This window comes from Tamandua tetradactyla, chromosome 11 (assembly GCF_023851605.1).
Source record: "Tamandua tetradactyla isolate mTamTet1 chromosome 11, mTamTet1.pri, whole genome shotgun sequence".
NCBI lineage: Eukaryota > Metazoa > Chordata > Mammalia > Pilosa > Myrmecophagidae > Tamandua > Tamandua tetradactyla.
Genome location: NC_135337.1, coordinates 95,231,810 through 95,252,301, shown reverse-complemented (window position 1 = coordinate 95,252,301; position 20,492 = coordinate 95,231,810). Strand labels below are relative to the sequence as shown.

Genomic DNA, 20,492 nt, shown 5'->3' with positions numbered 1-20,492 from the left:
GCCAAGTTCTGTTCCTCCTTCTTGCGAATTGTTGGGGGTTTCAGGGACCCCCAAACTCTGCAGTTGGGGTCAGAGGTGAGGGTCATTTTGGTAACTCCAACCTGCAATTCCACTTAGGGTCCTCCTCAAAGCGACCCTTGAAGGAAATCCTGGCCTGACCTTGGCTAGCTCGGGGTGGGGGCCTAGCTCCCAAGCAACAAACTGGTTCTCATGCCCCAAAACTAGACAGCACAAGCCGCCAGGCCTCCTGCTTCCCGCCAGCTGCTGGAGAGGGGCACACCTGTTCACAGTGGCCTCTTGACGATTTGGTCCCGACCCCGAATCTTATTTTGTCCTCTACCCTTGTTTCGCTTTCTTCTTTCATTCCTATTTCCAGTGCATTCTACACGTGCTTAAGGCGCCTAAAATTCCTTCGGAAACAAGGTGGAAGGTAGCAATCAAGCAGGCAAGCAGACGATGGAGGAGGATAAACAATTTTGTATATTTTCCTACGATACTGGTTCTGTCTGGGACAGTCACCCTGGCCCAAGGTTAGTGGGAAAGTCACACCAGATTTTGAAAACTTAGTTCAAGCAGCTTTAAGACAAGATAAACTTATGAACCATGTAATAACATGGATGGACCTAGAGAATATTATGCTGAGTGAATCCAGCCAAAAACTGAAGGACAAATACTGTATGGTCCCACTGATGTGAACGGACATTCGAGAATAAACTTGAGATATGTCATTGGTAACAGAGTTCAGCAGGAGTTAGAAACAGGGTAAGACAATGGGTAATTGAAGCTGAAGGGATACAGACTGTGCAACAGGACTAGATACAAAAACTCAAAAATGGACAGCACAATAATACCTAATTGTAAAGTAATCATGTTAAAACACTGAATGAAGCTGCATCTGAGCTATAGGGTTTTTTTTGTTTTTGTTTGCTTGTTTGTTTGTTGTTGTTGTTGTTTACTATTATTACTACTTTTATTTCTTTTCTCTATATTAACAATTTATATCTTTTTCTGTTGTGTTGCTAGTTCCTCTAAACCGATGCAAGTGTGCTAAGAAACGATGATCATGCATCTATGTGATGATGTTAAGAATTACTGAGTGCATATGTTGAACAGTATGATTTATAAATGTTGTGTTAATTTCTTTTTTTTCTTTCCGTTAATAAAAAAAATAAAAATAAAAAATATATATATAAAAAAAAACTTAGTTCAAAATAGACGAATGTGAAGTGTCTCATTCATACTTTTTGTATTGTTTCATGTTGAAATTCTGGATTTATTTGGTTAAATAAAATATATTAATTGCATGAATTTCATTCATTTCTTTGTGTTTTTTTTCAAATAGGGTCACCAGATCATCAGCAATGTCATGTGGTCATGTGTGGTGTGGACAGCGCTGGTCTGGGATGCCTTTGAGCCCTTGAAATGACATTGTAGCATCGGTAGGTCACCTCCACCGGGAAGCCCTCCCTGACTACCCAGGACTGAAGAAGGGGCCATCTCCCTCCCTCCCACCGTCCTTATGCCTGTCCCTGCCTAATGCCAGCTGCTCTTACAGCTACCTACTTGTCCCTCTTTCCTGCCAGAGTGGAAGCACCCCTAAACCTGGGGTTGTGGGGGTCGATGCACTCACACACGGAAAGGCTCCCCTCCGCCCCCTGCCACCCAGTGCACTCGGGGGTGTGCACACACAGCAAGTTGGAAAAAATCGAAATAAGATTAGCCTTGTATGACACACAAGCACGAAGCTCAAATTTCAGAGTTCGTAAAGGAAGTTTCAGGGCTCACGGCCACGGGCACCCCCTCCCCCTCTCCTCTCCCCCTCCCCTGCCCCAGCTGCCCCTGCCACACCCCCGAGGGGAGCAGACCTACCTGCAGCCAGCAGGGACTCATCTTCGGAGACCTCCAGGAACCGCACGGCTTCCGGAAGCTTCTGCAGCAGGGTGTCTCCTTCACAGGAAACCTGCAGAGCCAGAGGATGCGTGTCAAGGGCAGTCGCCGCCGGCCACCCCCTCGGGGCCTCAATTTCCCCTTCTGTTACAGGGGGAGCGATACCAGGGTGCTCCCAGGGCAGGAGGACAGCAGGCAGGATGGACGGGGCACCCCGTGTGGTCACAGTGTAGGGACTGCCGAGGCCGGGACCGCTGACCACGCAAGGACCCGGAAATCGCACAGGAGGGAGCCAGGGAGGCGCTACAGGGCTCCCCTTCCTCCCCCCTCCTCCCTTCTGCCTCCCCTCGCCCCACCTTCACCCTTCCCTCCCGCCCCTCTCCCCTCCCCCACCCTCGCCCTCCCTCCCTCTTTCCTTCTTTCTTTTTAACTTTTTAATTTTAAATACTTTCAAACTCACAGTCAGTTGCAAAAATGATACAAAACCCAGACAGAGATTCCCCACATACCCCCACCCAGAGCCACCAGCTTTAACATTTGCCCTGTTGACCACATCATCCTATCATTCATCCATTTATTGTCTGTCAATCCATCTACCTACCTAACTGTCCATCTCTCTCTCTTCCCATCTGTCCATCCAATTATCCACCATCCACCCACCCATCACCCATCCATCACCCACCCATCACCCACCCATCACCCATCCATGCCCATCCATCACCCATCCATCACCCATCCATTATCCATCCATCGCCCACCCATCACCCATCCATCACCCATCCACCACCCATCCACCACCCATTCATCACCCATCTACGCCCATCCATCACCCACCCATCACCCATCCATTACCCATCCATTATCCATCCATCACCCACCCATCACCCATCCACACCCATCCACCACCCATTCATCACCCATCTACGCCCATCCGTCACCCACCCATCACCCATCCATTACCCATCCATTATCCATCCATCACCCACCCATCACCCATCCACACCCATCCATCACCCATCCACCACCCATTCATCACCCATCTACGCCCATCCATCACCCACCCATCACCCATCCATTACATCCATTATCCATCCATCACCCACCCATCACCCATCCACACCCATCCATCACCCATCCACCACCCATTCATCACCCATCTATGCCCATCCGTCACCCACCCATCACCTACCCATCACCCACCCATCACCCATCCACACCCATCCATCACCCATCCACCACCCATTCATCACCCATCTACGCCCATCCATCACCCACCCATCACCCACCCATCACCCATCCATCACCCACCCATCACCCATCCACACCCATCCATCACCCATTCACCACCCATTCATCACCCATCTACGCCCATCCATCACCCACCCATCACCCACCCATAACCCATCCATCACCCACCCATCACCCACCCATCACCCATCCATCACCCACCCATCACCCATCCATCACCCACCCGTCACCCACCCATCACCCATCCATGCCCATCCATCACCCACCTATCACCCACCCATCACCCACCCATCACCCATCCATCACCCACCCATCACCCATCCATTACCCACCCATCACCCATCCATCATCCATCCATCACCCACCCATCACCCACCCATCACCCATCCATGCCCATCCATCACCCATCCGTCACCCACTTGTCACCCACCCATCGCCCACCCATCACCCATCCATGCCCATCCATTGCCTGCCCATCACCTATCCATCACCTATCCATCACCCATCCACACCGATCCATCACCCACCCATCACCCATCCATCGCCCACCCATCACCCACCCATCATCCATCCACGCCCATCCACACCTGTCCATCACCCACCCATCACCCATCCATCACCCATCCATCACTCATCCATGCCCATCCATCTATCCATCATTTTATCCACTTACCCACCCACCCACCCATCTATCTGTCTGTCTAGCCATCCATCCATCACCAATCACCCATCCACGTAGGTTAGGAGTTCCCTGAGGAACTGACATTTCTCCTGCTCCTTCAGCGGTGGTCTCTGCCCCCAGGAGACCCCGGCAGATGTTTCCTGAAGTGCCCTGGATTATAAGTCCCTAGAGCTAAGAAGCCACATGCTTTCTGTAAGTGGATTTAGGGTGAGCTGACCCCCCCACCTTTCAGCCACCTGAGCCCGACAGCCGCGCTAGCACCGCCATCTGCGGTGACATTCCTCACCAAGGAGACAGCACCATCGCTGAAGCCAGCCACCACCTTTCCTTGTTTCTGCAGCGGGGTCCCGCAGCTGAGGGCGTCCCCTTCGGTGCTGGACAGACGGCGCTGGCCCTGCAGCTTCCCCGTGGCCAAGCCCCACAGAGTGGCCGCCCCACCCCTGGACAGTAGCAGCAGCCTGCTGCAGTGGGCAAGCACGGCCATGGCCACCCAGGGGTCAGTGGCCTCCCCCGGGATGCTGAAGACCAGCTCCCCAGTGTCCAGATTCCAGGCGCTCACCTGGCGGGATGACAAGGAAAACACACCTCAGTGGGGACCTGGATTGAGACTTGCCCAGGGTTGATGCAAGCTCCCACCTTTAAAAAAAAAACAGTTCCTGCATTTTGTCTTTAGCATTCTCTTAGTTCAAAAAGAAAAAAATAGTGGCATGCAGCATTGGACCCTGTGATGGTCACGTCCATGCGTCAGCTTGGCCAGGTGCTGGTGCCCGGTTGTCTGGTCGGGCCAGCACTTGCCTGGCTATTGCTGGGATGACATTTCATGGACTTAAATCATGAGCACGTTGGTTGCATCCATGGCTGATGACATCTGCTGTTGGCCAAGGGGTGTGTCTTCTACAGTGAGTGGTACTTAATCTCATCACCTGCAGGCTTTTCAGGAAACTTCAGGAGAGAGACTCAATCTCTCTCCCTGCTTCAGCCACCCGCCTCTCCTGGGGGGTCTATTGAGGACCCTTACAGAGCTGGCAGCTCATGGCCTGCCGTACGGATTTTGGATCCTTCCATCCCCATGGTTTCATGAGACGCTTTTATAAATCTCATATTTGTAGTTATCTCCTGTGGGTTCTACTTCCCTAAGAACCTTAACTAATACAGATCCTGTAACAGAAAAAGGAAATTCGTGGAAAAATTGATGAAACTGAAAGAAGCCTGGGCTTTCTCATTGCAACTAAATGTTAATGTTAATGTCTTAGTTTTGACTAGTGCACCCTGGGTGAAGGGAATGCTGTATGATCTTCATAACTTTCCCATGAATCTAAAATTATTCCAAAATAAAACATTTTAAAAATAGGGAAAAAATGTTGGCATTAAAATATCTGTTCATCACCGAATAGGGAAGTATTTGCAGAGTGAGAAACGGGGAAAATTCAGCCTCCCTGTATGGAGAATTCCTGATGTTCTCACAAGCAGTGGGGATAACCAAAGCAATAGGTGGAGTCTCCAATCTTGGGGTTTGTTCATATGAAACTTAACCCCGCCAAGGATAGGCTAAACCTACTTAAAATTAGGCCTAAAAGTCACCCCCAAGAGAACCTCTTTTGTTGCTCACATGTGGCCTCTCTCTCTCAGCCAACACGACAAGCAAACTCACCATCCTCTCCCTGTCTACGTGGGACATGACTCCCAGGGGTGTGGACCTTCCTGGCAACGTGGGACAGAAAACCTAGAATGAGCTGAGACTCAGCATCAAGGGATTGAGAAAAACCTTCTTGACCAAAAGGGGCAAGAGTGAAATGAGACAAAATAAAGTGTCAATGGCTGAGAGATTTCAAACAGAGTCAAGAGGTTATCCTGGAGGTTATTCTTACACATTATATAAATATCACCTGTTTAGTTAAGGTGTACCAGAGAGGATGGAACTGCCTGAAAATGTGGAGCTGTGCTCCAGTGGCCATGTCTCTTGAAGATGATTGTACCATGATATGGCTGTCGCAGTGTGACTGTGTGGTTGTGAGAGCCTTATGTCTGATGCTCCTTTTGTCTACCTTATCATCGGACAAGTAAAACGTATGGATTAATAATACATAATAGGGGGAACAAATATTAAAATAAATTTAGTAGATTGAAATGCTGGTGATGGGTGAAGGGGAGGGGTAAGGGGTATAGCATGTATGAATTTTTTTTCTGTCTTCTTTTTATTGCTTTTTCTGAATTGATGCAAATGTTCTAAGAAATGATCATGAGGATGAATATACAACTATGTGATGATGGTGTGAGTTATTGATTATATAACAAGAACGGAATGATCATATGCTAAGAATATTTGTGTTTGTATGTTGTTAAGTAGCATAAATAAAAAATAAATAAAATTTTAAAAATCTGTTCATTACAAGTGATTATTGATTAAAGCAGTTTCATGCTTGACCACACAAAAATATTATTTTATTGACAGTGACATCTAAATATTAAACACTCTCCCATTAATTGTAATTCTGGGGTTTACTTAACCAAAGGAATAAGGAGAGTGACACACAAAGATTGTGTACAAGAAATGTTTTCTCAGTTATTGGGAAGTGCAAAGAACTGGAAACAACCTACATGTCCAACAAAAAGGGATTCATTAAATAGACTGTGAGGGAGCCACATAAAGGAATCCTATGAAATCACTAAGCATTTTGTTTGTGAATGATGTTTAAGGTGTGGGGAAAATGTTCATGATATATTAATGGGAAAATAGCTTCATAAACAGCATATATAGGTTTATACCAATTGCACTTAATATACACCCATGCACACACACACACACACACACACCCCACATGAAATGAAAGTATGTAAAAGCTGAAGGTGAGTTTCTCTGGGACTGTTTCTTTACACTCAACTGCATGTCCAATGTTTTTGTTGATAACAAAGACAATTTTTAATCACCAACTTTGAAATAACCCACACCTCTCTAATATTTAAGACAGCACTGTGCAATAACAATATAACATAATAACATACGCATATATTATTTAAACTTTTCTATTAGCTGCCTTAATGAAGATAAAAAGAGGTGAGATCAATTTTAATGATAGAACTCAATATATTCAAAATGCTATCATTTCAAGATGGCATGAGTATAAAAATTCATTATTGAAGTATATTATATTATTTTTATCATGCCAATTCTTTAAAGCCTGTGTGTATTGTACACCGACAGCTCACAAGAATGTGAAACAGCCCCATGTAAAACGCACGGCACTCACGATGAGCTACCATAGAACTCATGCTGTGTAATATAACAATTTATTGCTACAATTATTTGCAGGCATTAACTTGTGTGGCAGATGAAGAATTGGCACTCAGAGAGTTAAAGCAGCATGTGACACGTTAGAGGCCATTCAACTCAAAAGGAACGCAACTGAGACATAAATACAATTTTTTTCTCGACTTTAGTTGCTAAGACCTTCCTTGCTCTGCTATTGTTTGTCTCCATTCATAAAACCATCAAAGCATAGGGTTATGGTTGGCATCAAGGAGCTAAAATGAGTGGAATAACCACTGTTTCCAGGTGTTCCAGGAGCAGAAACCATATTTTTGGCATAAAACAATACCCAATGCATTTGAAAGGATTCAAATCAAATCATACAAATGGAACTAAATTAGGATGGGAAGTAGAACAGAAAGCTAGCTGGGAGCCCTCCAAATGTTTGGAAACTACTAGCGTGTGTCTACAGTGCCCACGGGTCAAAGGAGGATTCAAAAGGGAAATTTGAGAGCCCCTATGAAGCATATTCCTGCAAAGGAGAAGCTAATCTACTTGTAATTATGCCCAAGAGTCGCCCCCAGAGAACCTCTTTTGTTGCTCAAATGTGGCCTCTCTCTCAGCCAGCTTGGCAGGGGAACTCACTGCCCCGCCCCTCTACAAGACAGGACTCCCGGGATGAGCCAGGACCCGGCATCATGGGAGAGAGAAAGCCTTCTTGACCAAAAGGGGGAAGAGAAATGAGATGAGATAAAGTGTCAGTGGCTGAGAGATTCCAAACAGAGTCGAGAGGTTATCCTGGAGGTGATTCTTATGCATTCAATAGAAATCCCTTTTTAGTTTATGGTGTATTGGAGAGGCTGGAGGGAAGTACCTGAAACTGTTGAGCTGTGTTCCAGTAGCCCTGATTCTTGAAGACAAATGTATAAAGATATAACTTCTACAATGTGACTGTGTGACTGTGAAAACCTTGTGTCTGATGCTCCTTTTTACTCAGGGTATGGACAGATGAGTAAAAAATAAAAAATAAAAAAAATAATGGAGGGGGGATAAGGTAGAAAAAAAATTGGATAGATGGAAATACTAGTCATCAATGAAAGGGAGGGGTAAGGGGTATGTGATATATGGGTTTTTTCTTTTTCTGGAGCAATGCAAATATTCTAAAAATGATCATGGTGATAAATAAACAACTAAGCGATGGAATTCTGTCACTGATTTACACTGCGGATGGACTACATGTGTGTGAAGATTTCTCAATAAAAATAGTTTTCTCAAAAAGGGAAGTTTGAGAGTATTTTGAACTTAATGGAAACAAAAGTATAGCATATAAATTTCATGGGATGTGGGCAAAGCTGTCTCTAGAGGGACATTTGTAGCACAAATGAGTATGTCAGAAGAGATGCAAAGTCTCAGATCTTAGGGCCAGGAAAGAACTGTTAGGATCATTGTATGCAGTGATGACATTGGAACCCCCCAGCCTGCCAGCCAATGGAGGAACCCCCTGAGAAGGGAACCCCTTCTCGTGGAGGGGCAGCTCCGCCTCTGCGCATCTGCGGCTCGGCTTTTGCAAACACCATGTGCTACCTTGGAGCCGGAGGCCGAGAACACGACCTTGCTCGCCTCGTCGACGTGAAGGCTCCAGAACTGAGGTTCGCGGGCACCTTCGGAGCCTCGGTCCCAGACGGTGAATTTCTCCTGGCCAGAGAGCAGGTTCCACCAGCGTAGCGTGTGGTCCCTGGACGAGGAGATGGCCAGCGTCCCTGCTGCAAACACTTCCAGGCACCTCACCTCTCCTGCGGCCGGGCGGGTTGGGGAGAGGATGTGAGCTGGGAAACTTCTCACCTTCCGACTCCCAGAACTCCTGGAAATAATGTAATTTACCTGAAAAGATGGACAGAGCCCACATATCCAATTAAAAAAATAATAATGTTACGTGGCAAAGCTAAATTAAAAGTGCAACAACTGGCTGGGATTAAAACCAATGGTCCTGGATATCGACTCTAATAGAGAGATCATTGAAATTTATAAAAGTTCAGTATCCTAACGTGGAAAACAAAGTAATGTTGTAGAGAAATTAAAGGAACAGATTTTATACTCTTGGAGGGAGCTTGTCTAAGAAACTTGGAAGATATAAAGAGAAAAATGGACTACTTTGATAACGCAAAAATATAAAACTTCAGGAAGATAAAATACAGTTGAAAGGCACGTGAGAGATTGGAAGAAAATATTTGTGACATGGGATGGACAGATGGAGATTGTCCTTGATAAAGAAAGAGTTCTTACAATTAAGCAAGAAAAATGCAAATATCCTATCAAAAAATTAGACAAAGAGTAAGAACAGGAAATTTACTGACAGCATAGAGATGGACAACAAGCATTTTAAAATGATGCATGACTATATTTTTAACCATGAAAATATAAAATAAAATACCGATATACCATTATTACCCATCAGATTGGTAAAATTTAAAAAATTGCTTATCTGAGAACTGGCAAAGTTATAAGGAATCAGCAACTGCTACAGCTTGCTCTATGGGAGTCTAGATGCAATTGTTTAAAGGTAACTTGGTAACATTTAGTAAAAGTTCAAATGTGCAATTTTCTGATTTTGATACATACTATAATTATATAATATATTACCATTTGAGGAAGTTAGAGAAAAGGTTCATGGGAACTTTCTATACTATTTTTACAATTTTTTATGATATTTCAAAATAAAAAGTTAGGGAAAGGGACGAGGGGAGGAAAAGCATGCATATAATTTATCTCAGAAATCCCACTTGTAAGAACGTGTTTTAAAGAAATATTATCAATCATGTGCAAAGACATAGAAGGATTTTAATTTCAGTATTGTTTGTATCATCAAAGAAATTGCACCCAACCTTAATGTCTACAAAAAAGGAATTGGTTAAATGATACAGAGAATATTATGCAGGCACTAAAAATAGTAAAATGGATGAACGCCCACTGACCTGCTCAGTATAATAATGCTTTTTATAAGAACCGATACTTCTCCTTGGATGTTTTCCAAGTGTCAGCATAACTTCAGCATTCTTTGCAGGTTAAGCCCCATTAACCCTCACCCCGACTGATGGGTTATGATTATTACCCCCCATCTAGATGCTGAGACAGGTGCACCTCCAGGCACGGTGATACTCAATAGTGGAGCAGGATTTGAACCCAGAGCCAAGGCGTCCAGCCCTCGCATCATGTTTCACAGTGGAAGCCAGCTGCCACTCCACTATGCAAAACAGCATGACCTGATATCATTTTAATACCAAAACCAGATACAGACATTACAAGAAAGGAAAATTACCGGCCAATTTCCCTAATGAACAGTATTGCAAAGATTCTCAATAAAATTCTAGCAGATCAAATCCAATGATACATGAAAAGAGTTATCTATCACGATAAAGTGGGATTCATACCAGGAATGCAAGGATGGTTCAACAAAAAATCAATTAATGTAATAATGCTTTTCAACAGATACCGACAAATAAAATACTGCAGCCTTGCTAAAATGAATTAAGGATATAGGTGTGATACGGAAAGGGGTGAAATGTATTGTGTTATTTAAAAAAAACAGGTTGCAAAAATCTAGATGACCATATTTTTCTGCATATATAAAAAATACAAATATACATATTTTTATTTTAAATCCAAAGGAACACAAACAGAACCCCCTGGGAGAAAGGCCTAGAAGAGAGCTACTAAGCTCTTAGCTCAGCTGTGTCATGTTTTGTGTATTATTATGTATCATTTTGCACCATAAGCAGCTGGTAAATGTTTAACAAGCGACTCTCTAGGGGAGTGGGAAATCCTTGATTTGTAGCCCTTGTCAAGTGACCTCATAGAAATATGCCCACCAAGGACAATTTCTAGCAGCCAAACGTATGTTCCTGGGTGGGCCACGGTGGCTCAGCAGGCAGGGTTCCCACCTACCATGCCCGAGACCTGGGTTCAATTCCCAGTGCCTGCCCATGCAAAAAAAAAGTATGTTCCTGAGTGGGGAAAATCACCATTTCCTCCAACCACGAACATCAGCCAAGGGTTTAGACAACAGTAAAATGTGATTAAAAAAAATAATGGCCACATTCAAAATAATAAATAAAATAAACAAATAATTATATTCTTAAACTTTGGTTTATTACTTTTTTTATATTCATTTTTAAGTTTTGATTGCTTTAATTTGACCTATTTATTACTTTTGCCTGAAGATGAATCTTAAACTGTACGTTTCTGTGATTTAAGTTTTCCTGCTGTGGGTTTGCCCAATGGCTCGTGAAATTCCTGACATTTTCACAGTGGGCTCTTACGAGCCACCCAAGCCAGCTCTGGGATTCCACTGTGGGATGGGGAGTTTTCATTTTCCGCATCATATGCACCCATGATGGTTTCTTTTCTTTTTTTTTTTTCTGATTACAAAAAAATAAGAGTGTTGCCCTTTACAAAAATAGTAATTCAAGATTGAATTGGTAAATGGGCTCAGGTCACAAACAAACGGCTCAGACACACAAACACAAATACAAATATTGATCAGATCAATGGTACAGTGTGCTGTCCTGATGCCAATAAAAGGGATGGATTCTGATTTGATAGATTCCTTATCAGTCCTCCACCCCACCCCACACCCCCAAAAGAGGAAGATGAATTTGTCTCATGTAGGGAAACTCAGAGGGTGTTTTTTTCCTGCCATAGCCCATTTGGAAAATGATAAAGTGACCCTTCTCGAAACCCTCAGCCATGGCCAAACCCGCCAAATCATTGGAAATATTTAACAGAAGGAAAAAGCATTAATTCAACCTAAAGAGGAACTCACCCTGGCATTGCTCATAACAGCAGAGAACTAGGAATAGCCTAAAATAATAAAATAAAATAGCTTAATAAGTTCTGGAACACGACCTCTTAGGAACAATGAAATATTTGCTACAGTGAAACGTTATCATTTGGAGATTTTGCTGGATCATAGCAGCACAAGTCATGTGAGCTAAAATATCAGAGCAAGTGTGCATTGAGTATTAATATTTAAACACCCTACAGCCTGTCCAGACAGTGGAGTACTATGCAGCCATGAAAAAGAGCAGACTATTGATAACATGGATTTATTTCAAACCCATTCTGCTCGGTGAGAGAAGCTGGGTGCAGAAGCCTTCGTGTTGTGTTGTATAATGTAATGTCCCAGGACAGGTAATCTTTAGCGACAGAGAGCAGCTCTGTGGCTGCCAGGCGCTGCGGCTGGGAATGAAAACTGGCTGGGCATGGGGGGCACAGGAGATCTTTTTGGGGTTAATGGGAATTTTCTAAACCTGGACTGTGGTGATGGTTGCATAACTCGAATTTACTAAAAGTCACTGACCTGTACATTTGAAACAGCTGAGTTTCATGTCATGCAAATCCTATCTGGATAAAGCTGCTAAAAGTAAGATTCAGAGGAAACAAAAGAATGTGGTGCAAAATGTTGAGAAAAATATAAAACACTGGGCATATACTTGGAGGGCAGTAATTGATATTTTGATTCACGTACCATCAAATCACCCATTGCTTGTCAAATCGAGCAAGTCGGTGGTTTTTGATACATGCGCATCTCTGTACATTTGGAATATTTTCATCACCCTAAAAAGCCATCACTCCCATTGCCCCTTCCCCCCAAACCCCAGGCACTAATCTACTTTCCTTCTGGGGATGTGCCGATGATTCTGGATGTCTCCTGTCAATGGCATCAGACAACATTTGTTTTTTGCGAGTGGCTTCTTCAATTTGACATACTATCTTTAATGCACAGGGGAGTATTCCCTTCCAGGCCTCAGGCCTTCCAGCAGCTTCTCCTCACTTTAGAGCTCACAGGTCCCTGCACAGGCACCTGCCAGCCTTGCCAGCTCCCCTCTTCTGCTCTTCCCCGTTCTTCTCCACAGACACGACAGCCTCGCTCTCCTCTCCGGGCCTTTGCACTTGCTGCCTCCTGAGCTCGTCCTTTCCCTGCACTTTGCAGATGCCTCCCTTCACACCCCTTCTGTCTCACTGGAAACGCTCCCTGCTCTGAGAAAGGCCTTCCCCACCAGCCCTACATTTTGGACGTTTACCTACACCCTGTTTTCCAGATGACACTTGTCCCAACTCGTAATGGCATGGTGGTCCGTTTCACCCTCCCGGATGCATGACTCTGACTTGGGGTCCGCGATTAGGGTGAGGTGAGCGAGGCACTCAATCCCGGTGCAGAATTTAAGGGAGTGTTAAATTGCTGATGTTTCCTTGCTCCTGATGCTAGCTTTATCTAGAAGGTGATATTTTGCTTGTCATGCGTGTTTTGCATTATTATTATTTTTGATTTTGTATTATTATATTAGTGATCTTGACTATGGAGGTTTTTTATTTTTTTGCACCCAAGGCGAGAGAGCCTGGTCTTCTCACCCTGGTCCATCAGTGCCCTCAACAGGGGCTGGTACACAGTAGGTTCTCAATAATTGCTTGAGTGCATGAACAATACCTGGGATGGGACTCTGCAGAAAGGAAAACCCTCATTAGCATGTGGGCAGCTGTGGGAGACTAATTGCAAATGGGACGGCAATCCTTTCCCCTCCCCGAATACACTGTTTGCTTCGTGGCTCTGCAGCTGCTCTCCTTCTCTGAAGGAGAGCCATTCCCTTCCCATTGATTCTGTGCTGTCTCCATGACCTCCTCTGGCCTCGGGGGTGGAACTGGGGCCCAGTTCTAAGCCTGGGCCTTATGAACCCTTGGCGCTTAGGCTCTGTCTCTCTTGAAACCCTGCCTCCTCCGGGGCCAGCCTGCTGGAGAATGGGACCACGTCTCAGTCAACAATTCTGCGTCTGAGCTGCAGATGTGTGAGCTGCAACCAGAACAACTGCCCAACTGAGCCTGGCCAGAGTGGCCAACCCTCACAAGGCGGGTCAGAGGAACAACTTGTTTGAAGCTACTGCGTTGTTGTTTTTTTTTTTTTGGAAGGCGGTTTGTTACACAGCTATAGCTGACTGATACAGGAACAAACACTGGAGTTTCCATATAGAGAAACTTCGTGGTGGAGGCGGTCTGGGGACTGAGTGTTTGCCGAGGGGCACTAGCAGGAAGCTGACCATGTCCCCACTCCCCGAGTCTCACCTGTGTGTCCGGTGAGCAGGTGGACCACCTGCTGTTCCCTCGTGTCCCACACTGCTACAATGCCGTCCTGGGTGCCCACCACCAGCAGCTCCTCCTCCAGGCTCCACGCCATGGCGGTGATGCCTGAAGCCGAGACGACAGCAAGGCATCAGCCCCCGTGTCGGAGCCCTCCACCACGGCCCTCTAATAAGCCCCTGCTCCACAGAAGGGAAACTGAGGCACAGACACGTTCGTGGTAGAGCCAAGAATCTGAAACCGGATTGAAACTTTCAGCTGCGAGGTGTGTGCGGCTTAGGTAGGAAGAGGAACCAAGTAACCGCTTGGTGATATGTGTCGCTCTAGTTTGGTGGTTCTCAACCAGGAGTGACTCTGCCCCTGGCATCTAGTGGGTAGAGGCCAGGGGTGCCACAAACACCCTAGTATGCATGGCACAGCCCCCCACAACCAAGGATGAGCCAGCCCCAAATGTCAGTGGTACCCAAGGTGGGAAGCTCTGCCCTAGCTGGGTAAGACTCAGACCTGGAATTATAAAGTACAAGAATGAAGAGTCTGCTGTGACTTCTCTTTGAGTTCGACATATGTGGAAAATAAAAGTTGGGTCCCCAAAGGAAAAAAATATTTGCCAGCCGTTTGGGTGCCCATAGCCCAAGGGTGGATGGGTGGGCTCTGATTGGAACAATCAGTGAGGAGAGAGAGAGAGGCACAAGATGCACAGATAAAAGACCAGGGCAGATGGGATGTCCTCCAAGAAGTACTTTCCTTCTGAGCCTCGGTTTCCCCGTATGTAAAATGGGTGTGTGTGCTGAATTAGATTTTGCTTCCACTTCATTAGAGTGGGGAATGAAGACCCAAGGTTTGGTCTTTTGGTCCTCCCGTCCTCTTTTTCTCCCCCCCTTCCTTTTTCTGGTCACTATCTCACTGTGTGACTTGAAATTTTTTAACTCAAGCTTCTCATTTTTAAAATACAGAAACTGAAACTCAAAGTGGGGCAGGAACTCTCAGTTTTACACTGGCTCAGGCTTGTAGGACAGAGCACGGGGGTTGGACACATAAAACTAAACCAAAATCCATTGTGGACACCTCCCTGCACCAGAGAGGACAGATACAGATCTCCCATTCTTTTTTTCCCGTGGTAGACAGGCTGGGACAGGGATATGCCATTCGTAGCCACCCTGTCATTCCTCCTATAGTAGTAAAACCCATGACTTTTGGCCGAGTACATGGCTCTCCTGCAGTTGAGAATGGCCAAGTGGCTACATGCTGGCCAGTGAGACAGGGTGTAAGCGGTAAGTTCTATTTCCAGGTCCTGCCCTTAAAGGGGTAGGGTTGGCCATGCACTTCCCTTCCCTGCTTCTCACTGACTGGGATGTAATCATGATGGCAGGAGCTGCAGCTGCTGCATTGGGCCATTAAATGGGAGCTTCACATTGAAAACGGCAGAGCCATGAGATTGAAGGAGCTCGAGTCCCAGGCACCCAGAAAAGACATCACATTAGTCCATATTTGGACTATGAAAGAGAAACGAACTTCTGCTTTATTTCAGCCACTGGCTTTGTTACAGCATACGAACCTTAATTCTAACAAAACATGCTGTTTCCCACCAAACCAGATTCAGAATCCTTCTCAATATGATATCCTGGTGACTGCCCTAAATAAATCCCTCCACACTTTGAACTTAGCGTCTCTGATCAGATGGATCCCAACAAGGAAGGGAGAATTTTCATTTTGGAAGCCATGTCCCTTGGGAATTTGGCTTTCCCTCCCAGGTGCTATGACATGGAGAGAGCCTGAATTGCAACAACCCTGACATTCGAACCACAAGCTGATTGTGTCCATTGGCCTCACAATTAATGTGAGAGCCTGAGGTATGTAGATAAGGGATGGATGGGTGGGTAAGTGGATAAATAGACGGTTGGTTGGCTGGGTGGGCAGGAGATGGATAGGTGCTTAGAGGGGTAGATGGATGAATCAACTTGCAGATGGGTGGGTGAGTCGATGAATGGTTGGGCGTAGATAATGGAGGGGTAGGTGAGTGGATGAGAGGTGGCAGGATAAGGGGATGTGGAAAGACAAATAATGTGGATAGAGAGGTGGACGGATGGATGGGTGATGGATGGATAGAAAGAAGGATAGGTGGGTGGACGGGCAGACGGATAGAGAGAAGAAAGAAAAGAAGGAAGAAAAGAAGGAAAGAAGAATGGATGAATGGGAGAATGGATGGATGGATGGAAAAATGGTGGGTAGATTCATGGGTGAATGAGTGGGTAGACAGAAGGAAGGAAGGATGGATGGATGGGTAGATGAATGGTGAATGGGTAGAATGGATGATGGATGGATGGATGGGTAGATGGGTGGATGGGTAGAAGGATGGACAGACGTAAGGAAGGATGATAGATGGATGGTTGGGTGGGTCGATGGGTAGAAGGATGCGTGAAGGATGAAAGGTTGTTTGAAGGAAAAAAGGGAAAGAAGGAATGTATGAAAGGAGGGAAAGTTGGATGGAGCAGTGGGTGGGTGGATGGAAAGAAGAATGGATGGGTAGAAGACAAATGGATGGAGAGAACTAAATTTTCTCCCCCTGACATTCAGGTGGCTTTCTGGGGGGAAAAGCGGGGTCTACAAGTTCCATCAACCTCTCATGGCCAGTCAGACATCAGTCCCTTGTTTCCAGTACCTGCTAGTATGAGCCCATATGGTAACGCTCCCTGCAAGATGGCGCCAGGCGTTGAGATGCCAACCTCAGAGGGGGTCCGCGACCCTTGGCTTGGGGCTCATTAGCATATCTACACTTGCTACTCTCCAGTCCCTGGTGGGGTGAGGCGGAGAGAAGCCAGCAAGGGCAGCCCTGGTGGCTCCTGAAGCTCTCAGCCTGCAGAGGGGAACCCAGGAGTAACCCCAAACTCCTGCCCTCCACTGTCCCCAGGCAAGCGGGAACCGGAGGCGGGGGAGGGGGACTTGCCTTTGTGACAGCCGGTGAGCGTGGCCCGTAGGGGTCCGCCGGGGGGCAGGAGGAAGCCCGTGAGGGGTACCAGCACCGGGTGGGGGAACGCCCGGAACCAGCCCTGGGCCTGCTGGCACAGCTGACCCACCAAGGCGGGGTGGGAGGTGGTGAAGAAAAGGAGCCTGGCCAGGAGCTCAGTGTACAGGATGCTCCTCTCTGGAACAAAGAGGGTGTGGGTTAAGGCAGGGAGGGGCATGGTGGCCTGGGGGAGGGGCTGCGGGAGAGAAGAGAAGCCGGACACAAAAACCACAGGTCCCTGTGCCACCCTCCAGCGCCCCAGCCTCCCACTTCCGCAATAGCCAGGCGATTTCCAAGCTCCCGGTCCCTGCCAGTGCTGTTCCTTGGTCTAGCATGCTTTTCCACCTCCCTCCCCCCACCCCTTCCTCACCCCCAGCTTCTCCTCCGCGTTATCTTAGCTCCCAGGTCAGTTCCTCAAAAAAACTCCTCCAGCCCCACCCTCTACCCTCCTGGAACCCCAGGCCCACCTGGAATGAAATGCTTCTTTGTGCATTTATCCCATGGAGGTCTGCTCCCCCCGACCCTGCCTCCCACCCCACGAGACCTGCAGCTTCCCGAGCGCAAGGAAGGACAGGCCTGCCTGCTGACCACGTTGTCTCTCAGGCCTGGACCTGCTGCCCGGGAACTTTGGCCATAGAATGTATCGGTTCCCTAGAGCTGTGTAACAAAACACCCCGGGGGCTTCGAACGGCAGCAGTTTATTGTCTCCGGCTCTGGAGTCGGGAAGGAAGGGGGCTCTGGGGCAGGGCTCCCCCTGAAGGCTTTGGGGGAGGAAGGCGTTCTTTGGCTCGTGGCTGCATTTCTGCGATCCCTGCCTCCATCCGTCTGCGCACTGCCTTCTCTTCTGTCTCAGCTCTTCTGCCTTCCCCACAAGGACACGTGTCACCTGGATAATTTCCCATTTCAGGACCACTAACTCAAGCCCATCTTTGCCACATAGAGTGATAGTCACGGGTTCTGGGGATCAGGAGGTGAATATATATTGGGGAGAAGGGGCATATTTTTCTGCTTACCACGTAGAGGCATCATCATTACACCCCCGAGTTTATAAAGGGGTAAACTGAGGCACAGAGCGGTTAAGCAGCTTGCATGAGGTCACAGGGCCCGTCAGAGGTGGGCAACCGATCCAGAAAGTTCAATTCCAAACCCAAGGTGGACCTTTCCTTCCGGTTCTGACTATGGGGTCTCGGGCCCCGGGGCCAGCTTCCTGTAACTCGGTTTGCGGGTGAGGGAATGGGGGCAGGACCCCCACCTGCCATGGCGAAGAACTTAAGATGGGGCCCACAAACTCTATCACCAACACAAATACTATTTTGATGCGTTATTTTAACAAATCAAAATGAATGGCACGAAGTCCACAAGGAACAAACCACCAACTTTAAAAAATAAACACAGGGTCGGTTACAATGCACGCTGAACCTGAAGGAAAAGGAAAAATCCTGAATGCGCTCCTGCTGTTTATTTTAAATGTTTTGTCCTTTGCCGGCCAGGGCGCTGTGGAAAACGCTGGACTGTCCCGAGAGCAAACGCTGGTCCAGCAGTGCCCCCTGGTGGCCACGCTCAGTGCTACGCCTTGGAAATGAGCAGTGTTTTTTTTTTTTAATATCCTTTTGAACTTTTGAAAACGTTCGTATTTTGATTTCTTGCGCTGACACAGATACAATAAACTTTCCCGTCTTAACCACTCCTAATTATGCAATTCAGTGGCATCAATTATATGCATCCGTGACCGAAACTCTCCCACCTCCCCCAAAATGGGTCTCTGCACCCCACTGGGCAGTGACTCCCCATTCCCCTGCTCCCCAAACTCTTTATTTCCTGCTGCTATGAATTCGCTTAGTCTAGATATTTTCTGTAAGTGGAGCTGTGGACTATTTGTCCTTTTGTGTCTGGCTTCGCTCACAACGTCTTCAAGCCTTGTCTCTGTCTTCGCCTGGACCAGAATTTCCTTCCTTTTCAAGGCTGCATAGCACTCCACGGCGCGGGGACCCCACATTCATCTCTCTGTCATCCGCTGATGGACAATCAGGTGGTTTCCACCTCTGGCACCTGAGAATAATGCCTCTGTGAACTTTGGCGAGCAAGCGTCTGTCCGTGTCCCTTCTTTGGGGCCCACCCCTAGGAGGGGGGCTGCCGGGTCACGGGGTAATTCTATGTTTAACTCCGAGGATGCGCCAGGGTTTCCCCAGTGGCCGACCCATCTTTGCCTCCCACCAGCGCCGCGCGAGGCTCCCGTCTCTCCATGTCCCTGCCAACACTTATGATCGTCTGTGGCTTTGATACCGGCCATGCTGGTGGGTGTGGGGTGTACCTCACTGGGCTTTCATCTGATTTGAGATTTTAAAACCCGACGACCTGAGGCATCGTGGGCGAGGCCGTTTTCCTGGGAATCCGCCTCTTTTCACTCCTCCCACAAGCTCCTGCCCACACGGTGGCCCACTCCCTGCCTTTGGTTCCTCCACGGTTCATACCGTCGCTTCCGCCTCCTTCCAGAAGACCGAGACGGGCGCTACCCATTTCGGGGTCTCCATGGGGCCCCTGCTGTGGCCGGGCCGAGGCCAGAGGTCAGCCGACGGGCACGGATGCGAGCGAAGGCACCAGGCTGGGGGCAGCTGTGACGCGCTGCTGTCCGATCACCCCTTTCCCTGATGCTGGAACCTGAGCTCGGAGTGGCTGTGGCCTGGCTGAGGTCGCTCGGGACCCGTGGCAGTGTGAACTGACCTGCGAAGTCCTCCCAGAGGCCCCCGTGGGTAGCTCTGTCCCTCTGCCCATTTTGCAGGTGGGAAAACTGAGGATGGGAGGGAAGGAGGTTTAATGGACCTACAAGGTCCATCACCAGTAAGGGACAGAGACAGGGTCTAGATGGAGACAGTGGGGCTCAAAATCTGTGTCCCTGGGTGGGACTCGGCACCGTCTCTGGGTGGGGTGGAAATCCATTACGGAGCAAGTGGACGGTACCTCTGCCCTCAGGGAGACCCAAATCTGGCCGGGGAGAAGGAAGTAAATGAGGTGCAGCTGTCGAAAATGCAAGGGGCAGTTGTGGACGGGTGCCAGGCCTCCTTGGGGAGGGGCATTCGGCTCAGCTCTGGAGGTCCCCAGGCACAGCGAGTGCTATGCCTAAGCCTGGGCAGGCGACCTTGGATGCTTCCAGCTCTGGAAGTCTCTGAGGAGGGAGGTGAGCATCCCGGAGTAAGGAATTGGGTCTCGGGAGACCCAGGTTACAAAGCCAAGCAGGCCTTTACCCCAAGGACAACAGGGAACCATCTAGAAGATTTGACAAGAAGCTGCTTAGTGAG

The 20,492-nt window shown here is 47.5% G+C and overlaps 1 protein-coding gene across 1 annotated transcript in view; it reads right to left on the bottom strand.

The window, feature by feature from the left end:
• The window catches only part of NWD1 (NACHT and WD repeat domain containing 1), a 55,346-nt gene that overhangs the window by 12,773 nt on the left and 22,081 nt on the right, over positions 1-20,492 (bottom strand). The window contains 5 exon segments of the mRNA XM_077119643.1: positions 1,870-1,960; positions 4,104-4,376; positions 8,649-8,857; positions 14,178-14,300; positions 17,137-17,334. Coding sequence (XP_076975758.1) covers positions 1,870-1,960; positions 4,104-4,376; positions 8,649-8,857; positions 14,178-14,300; positions 17,137-17,334 — 894 coding nt within the window.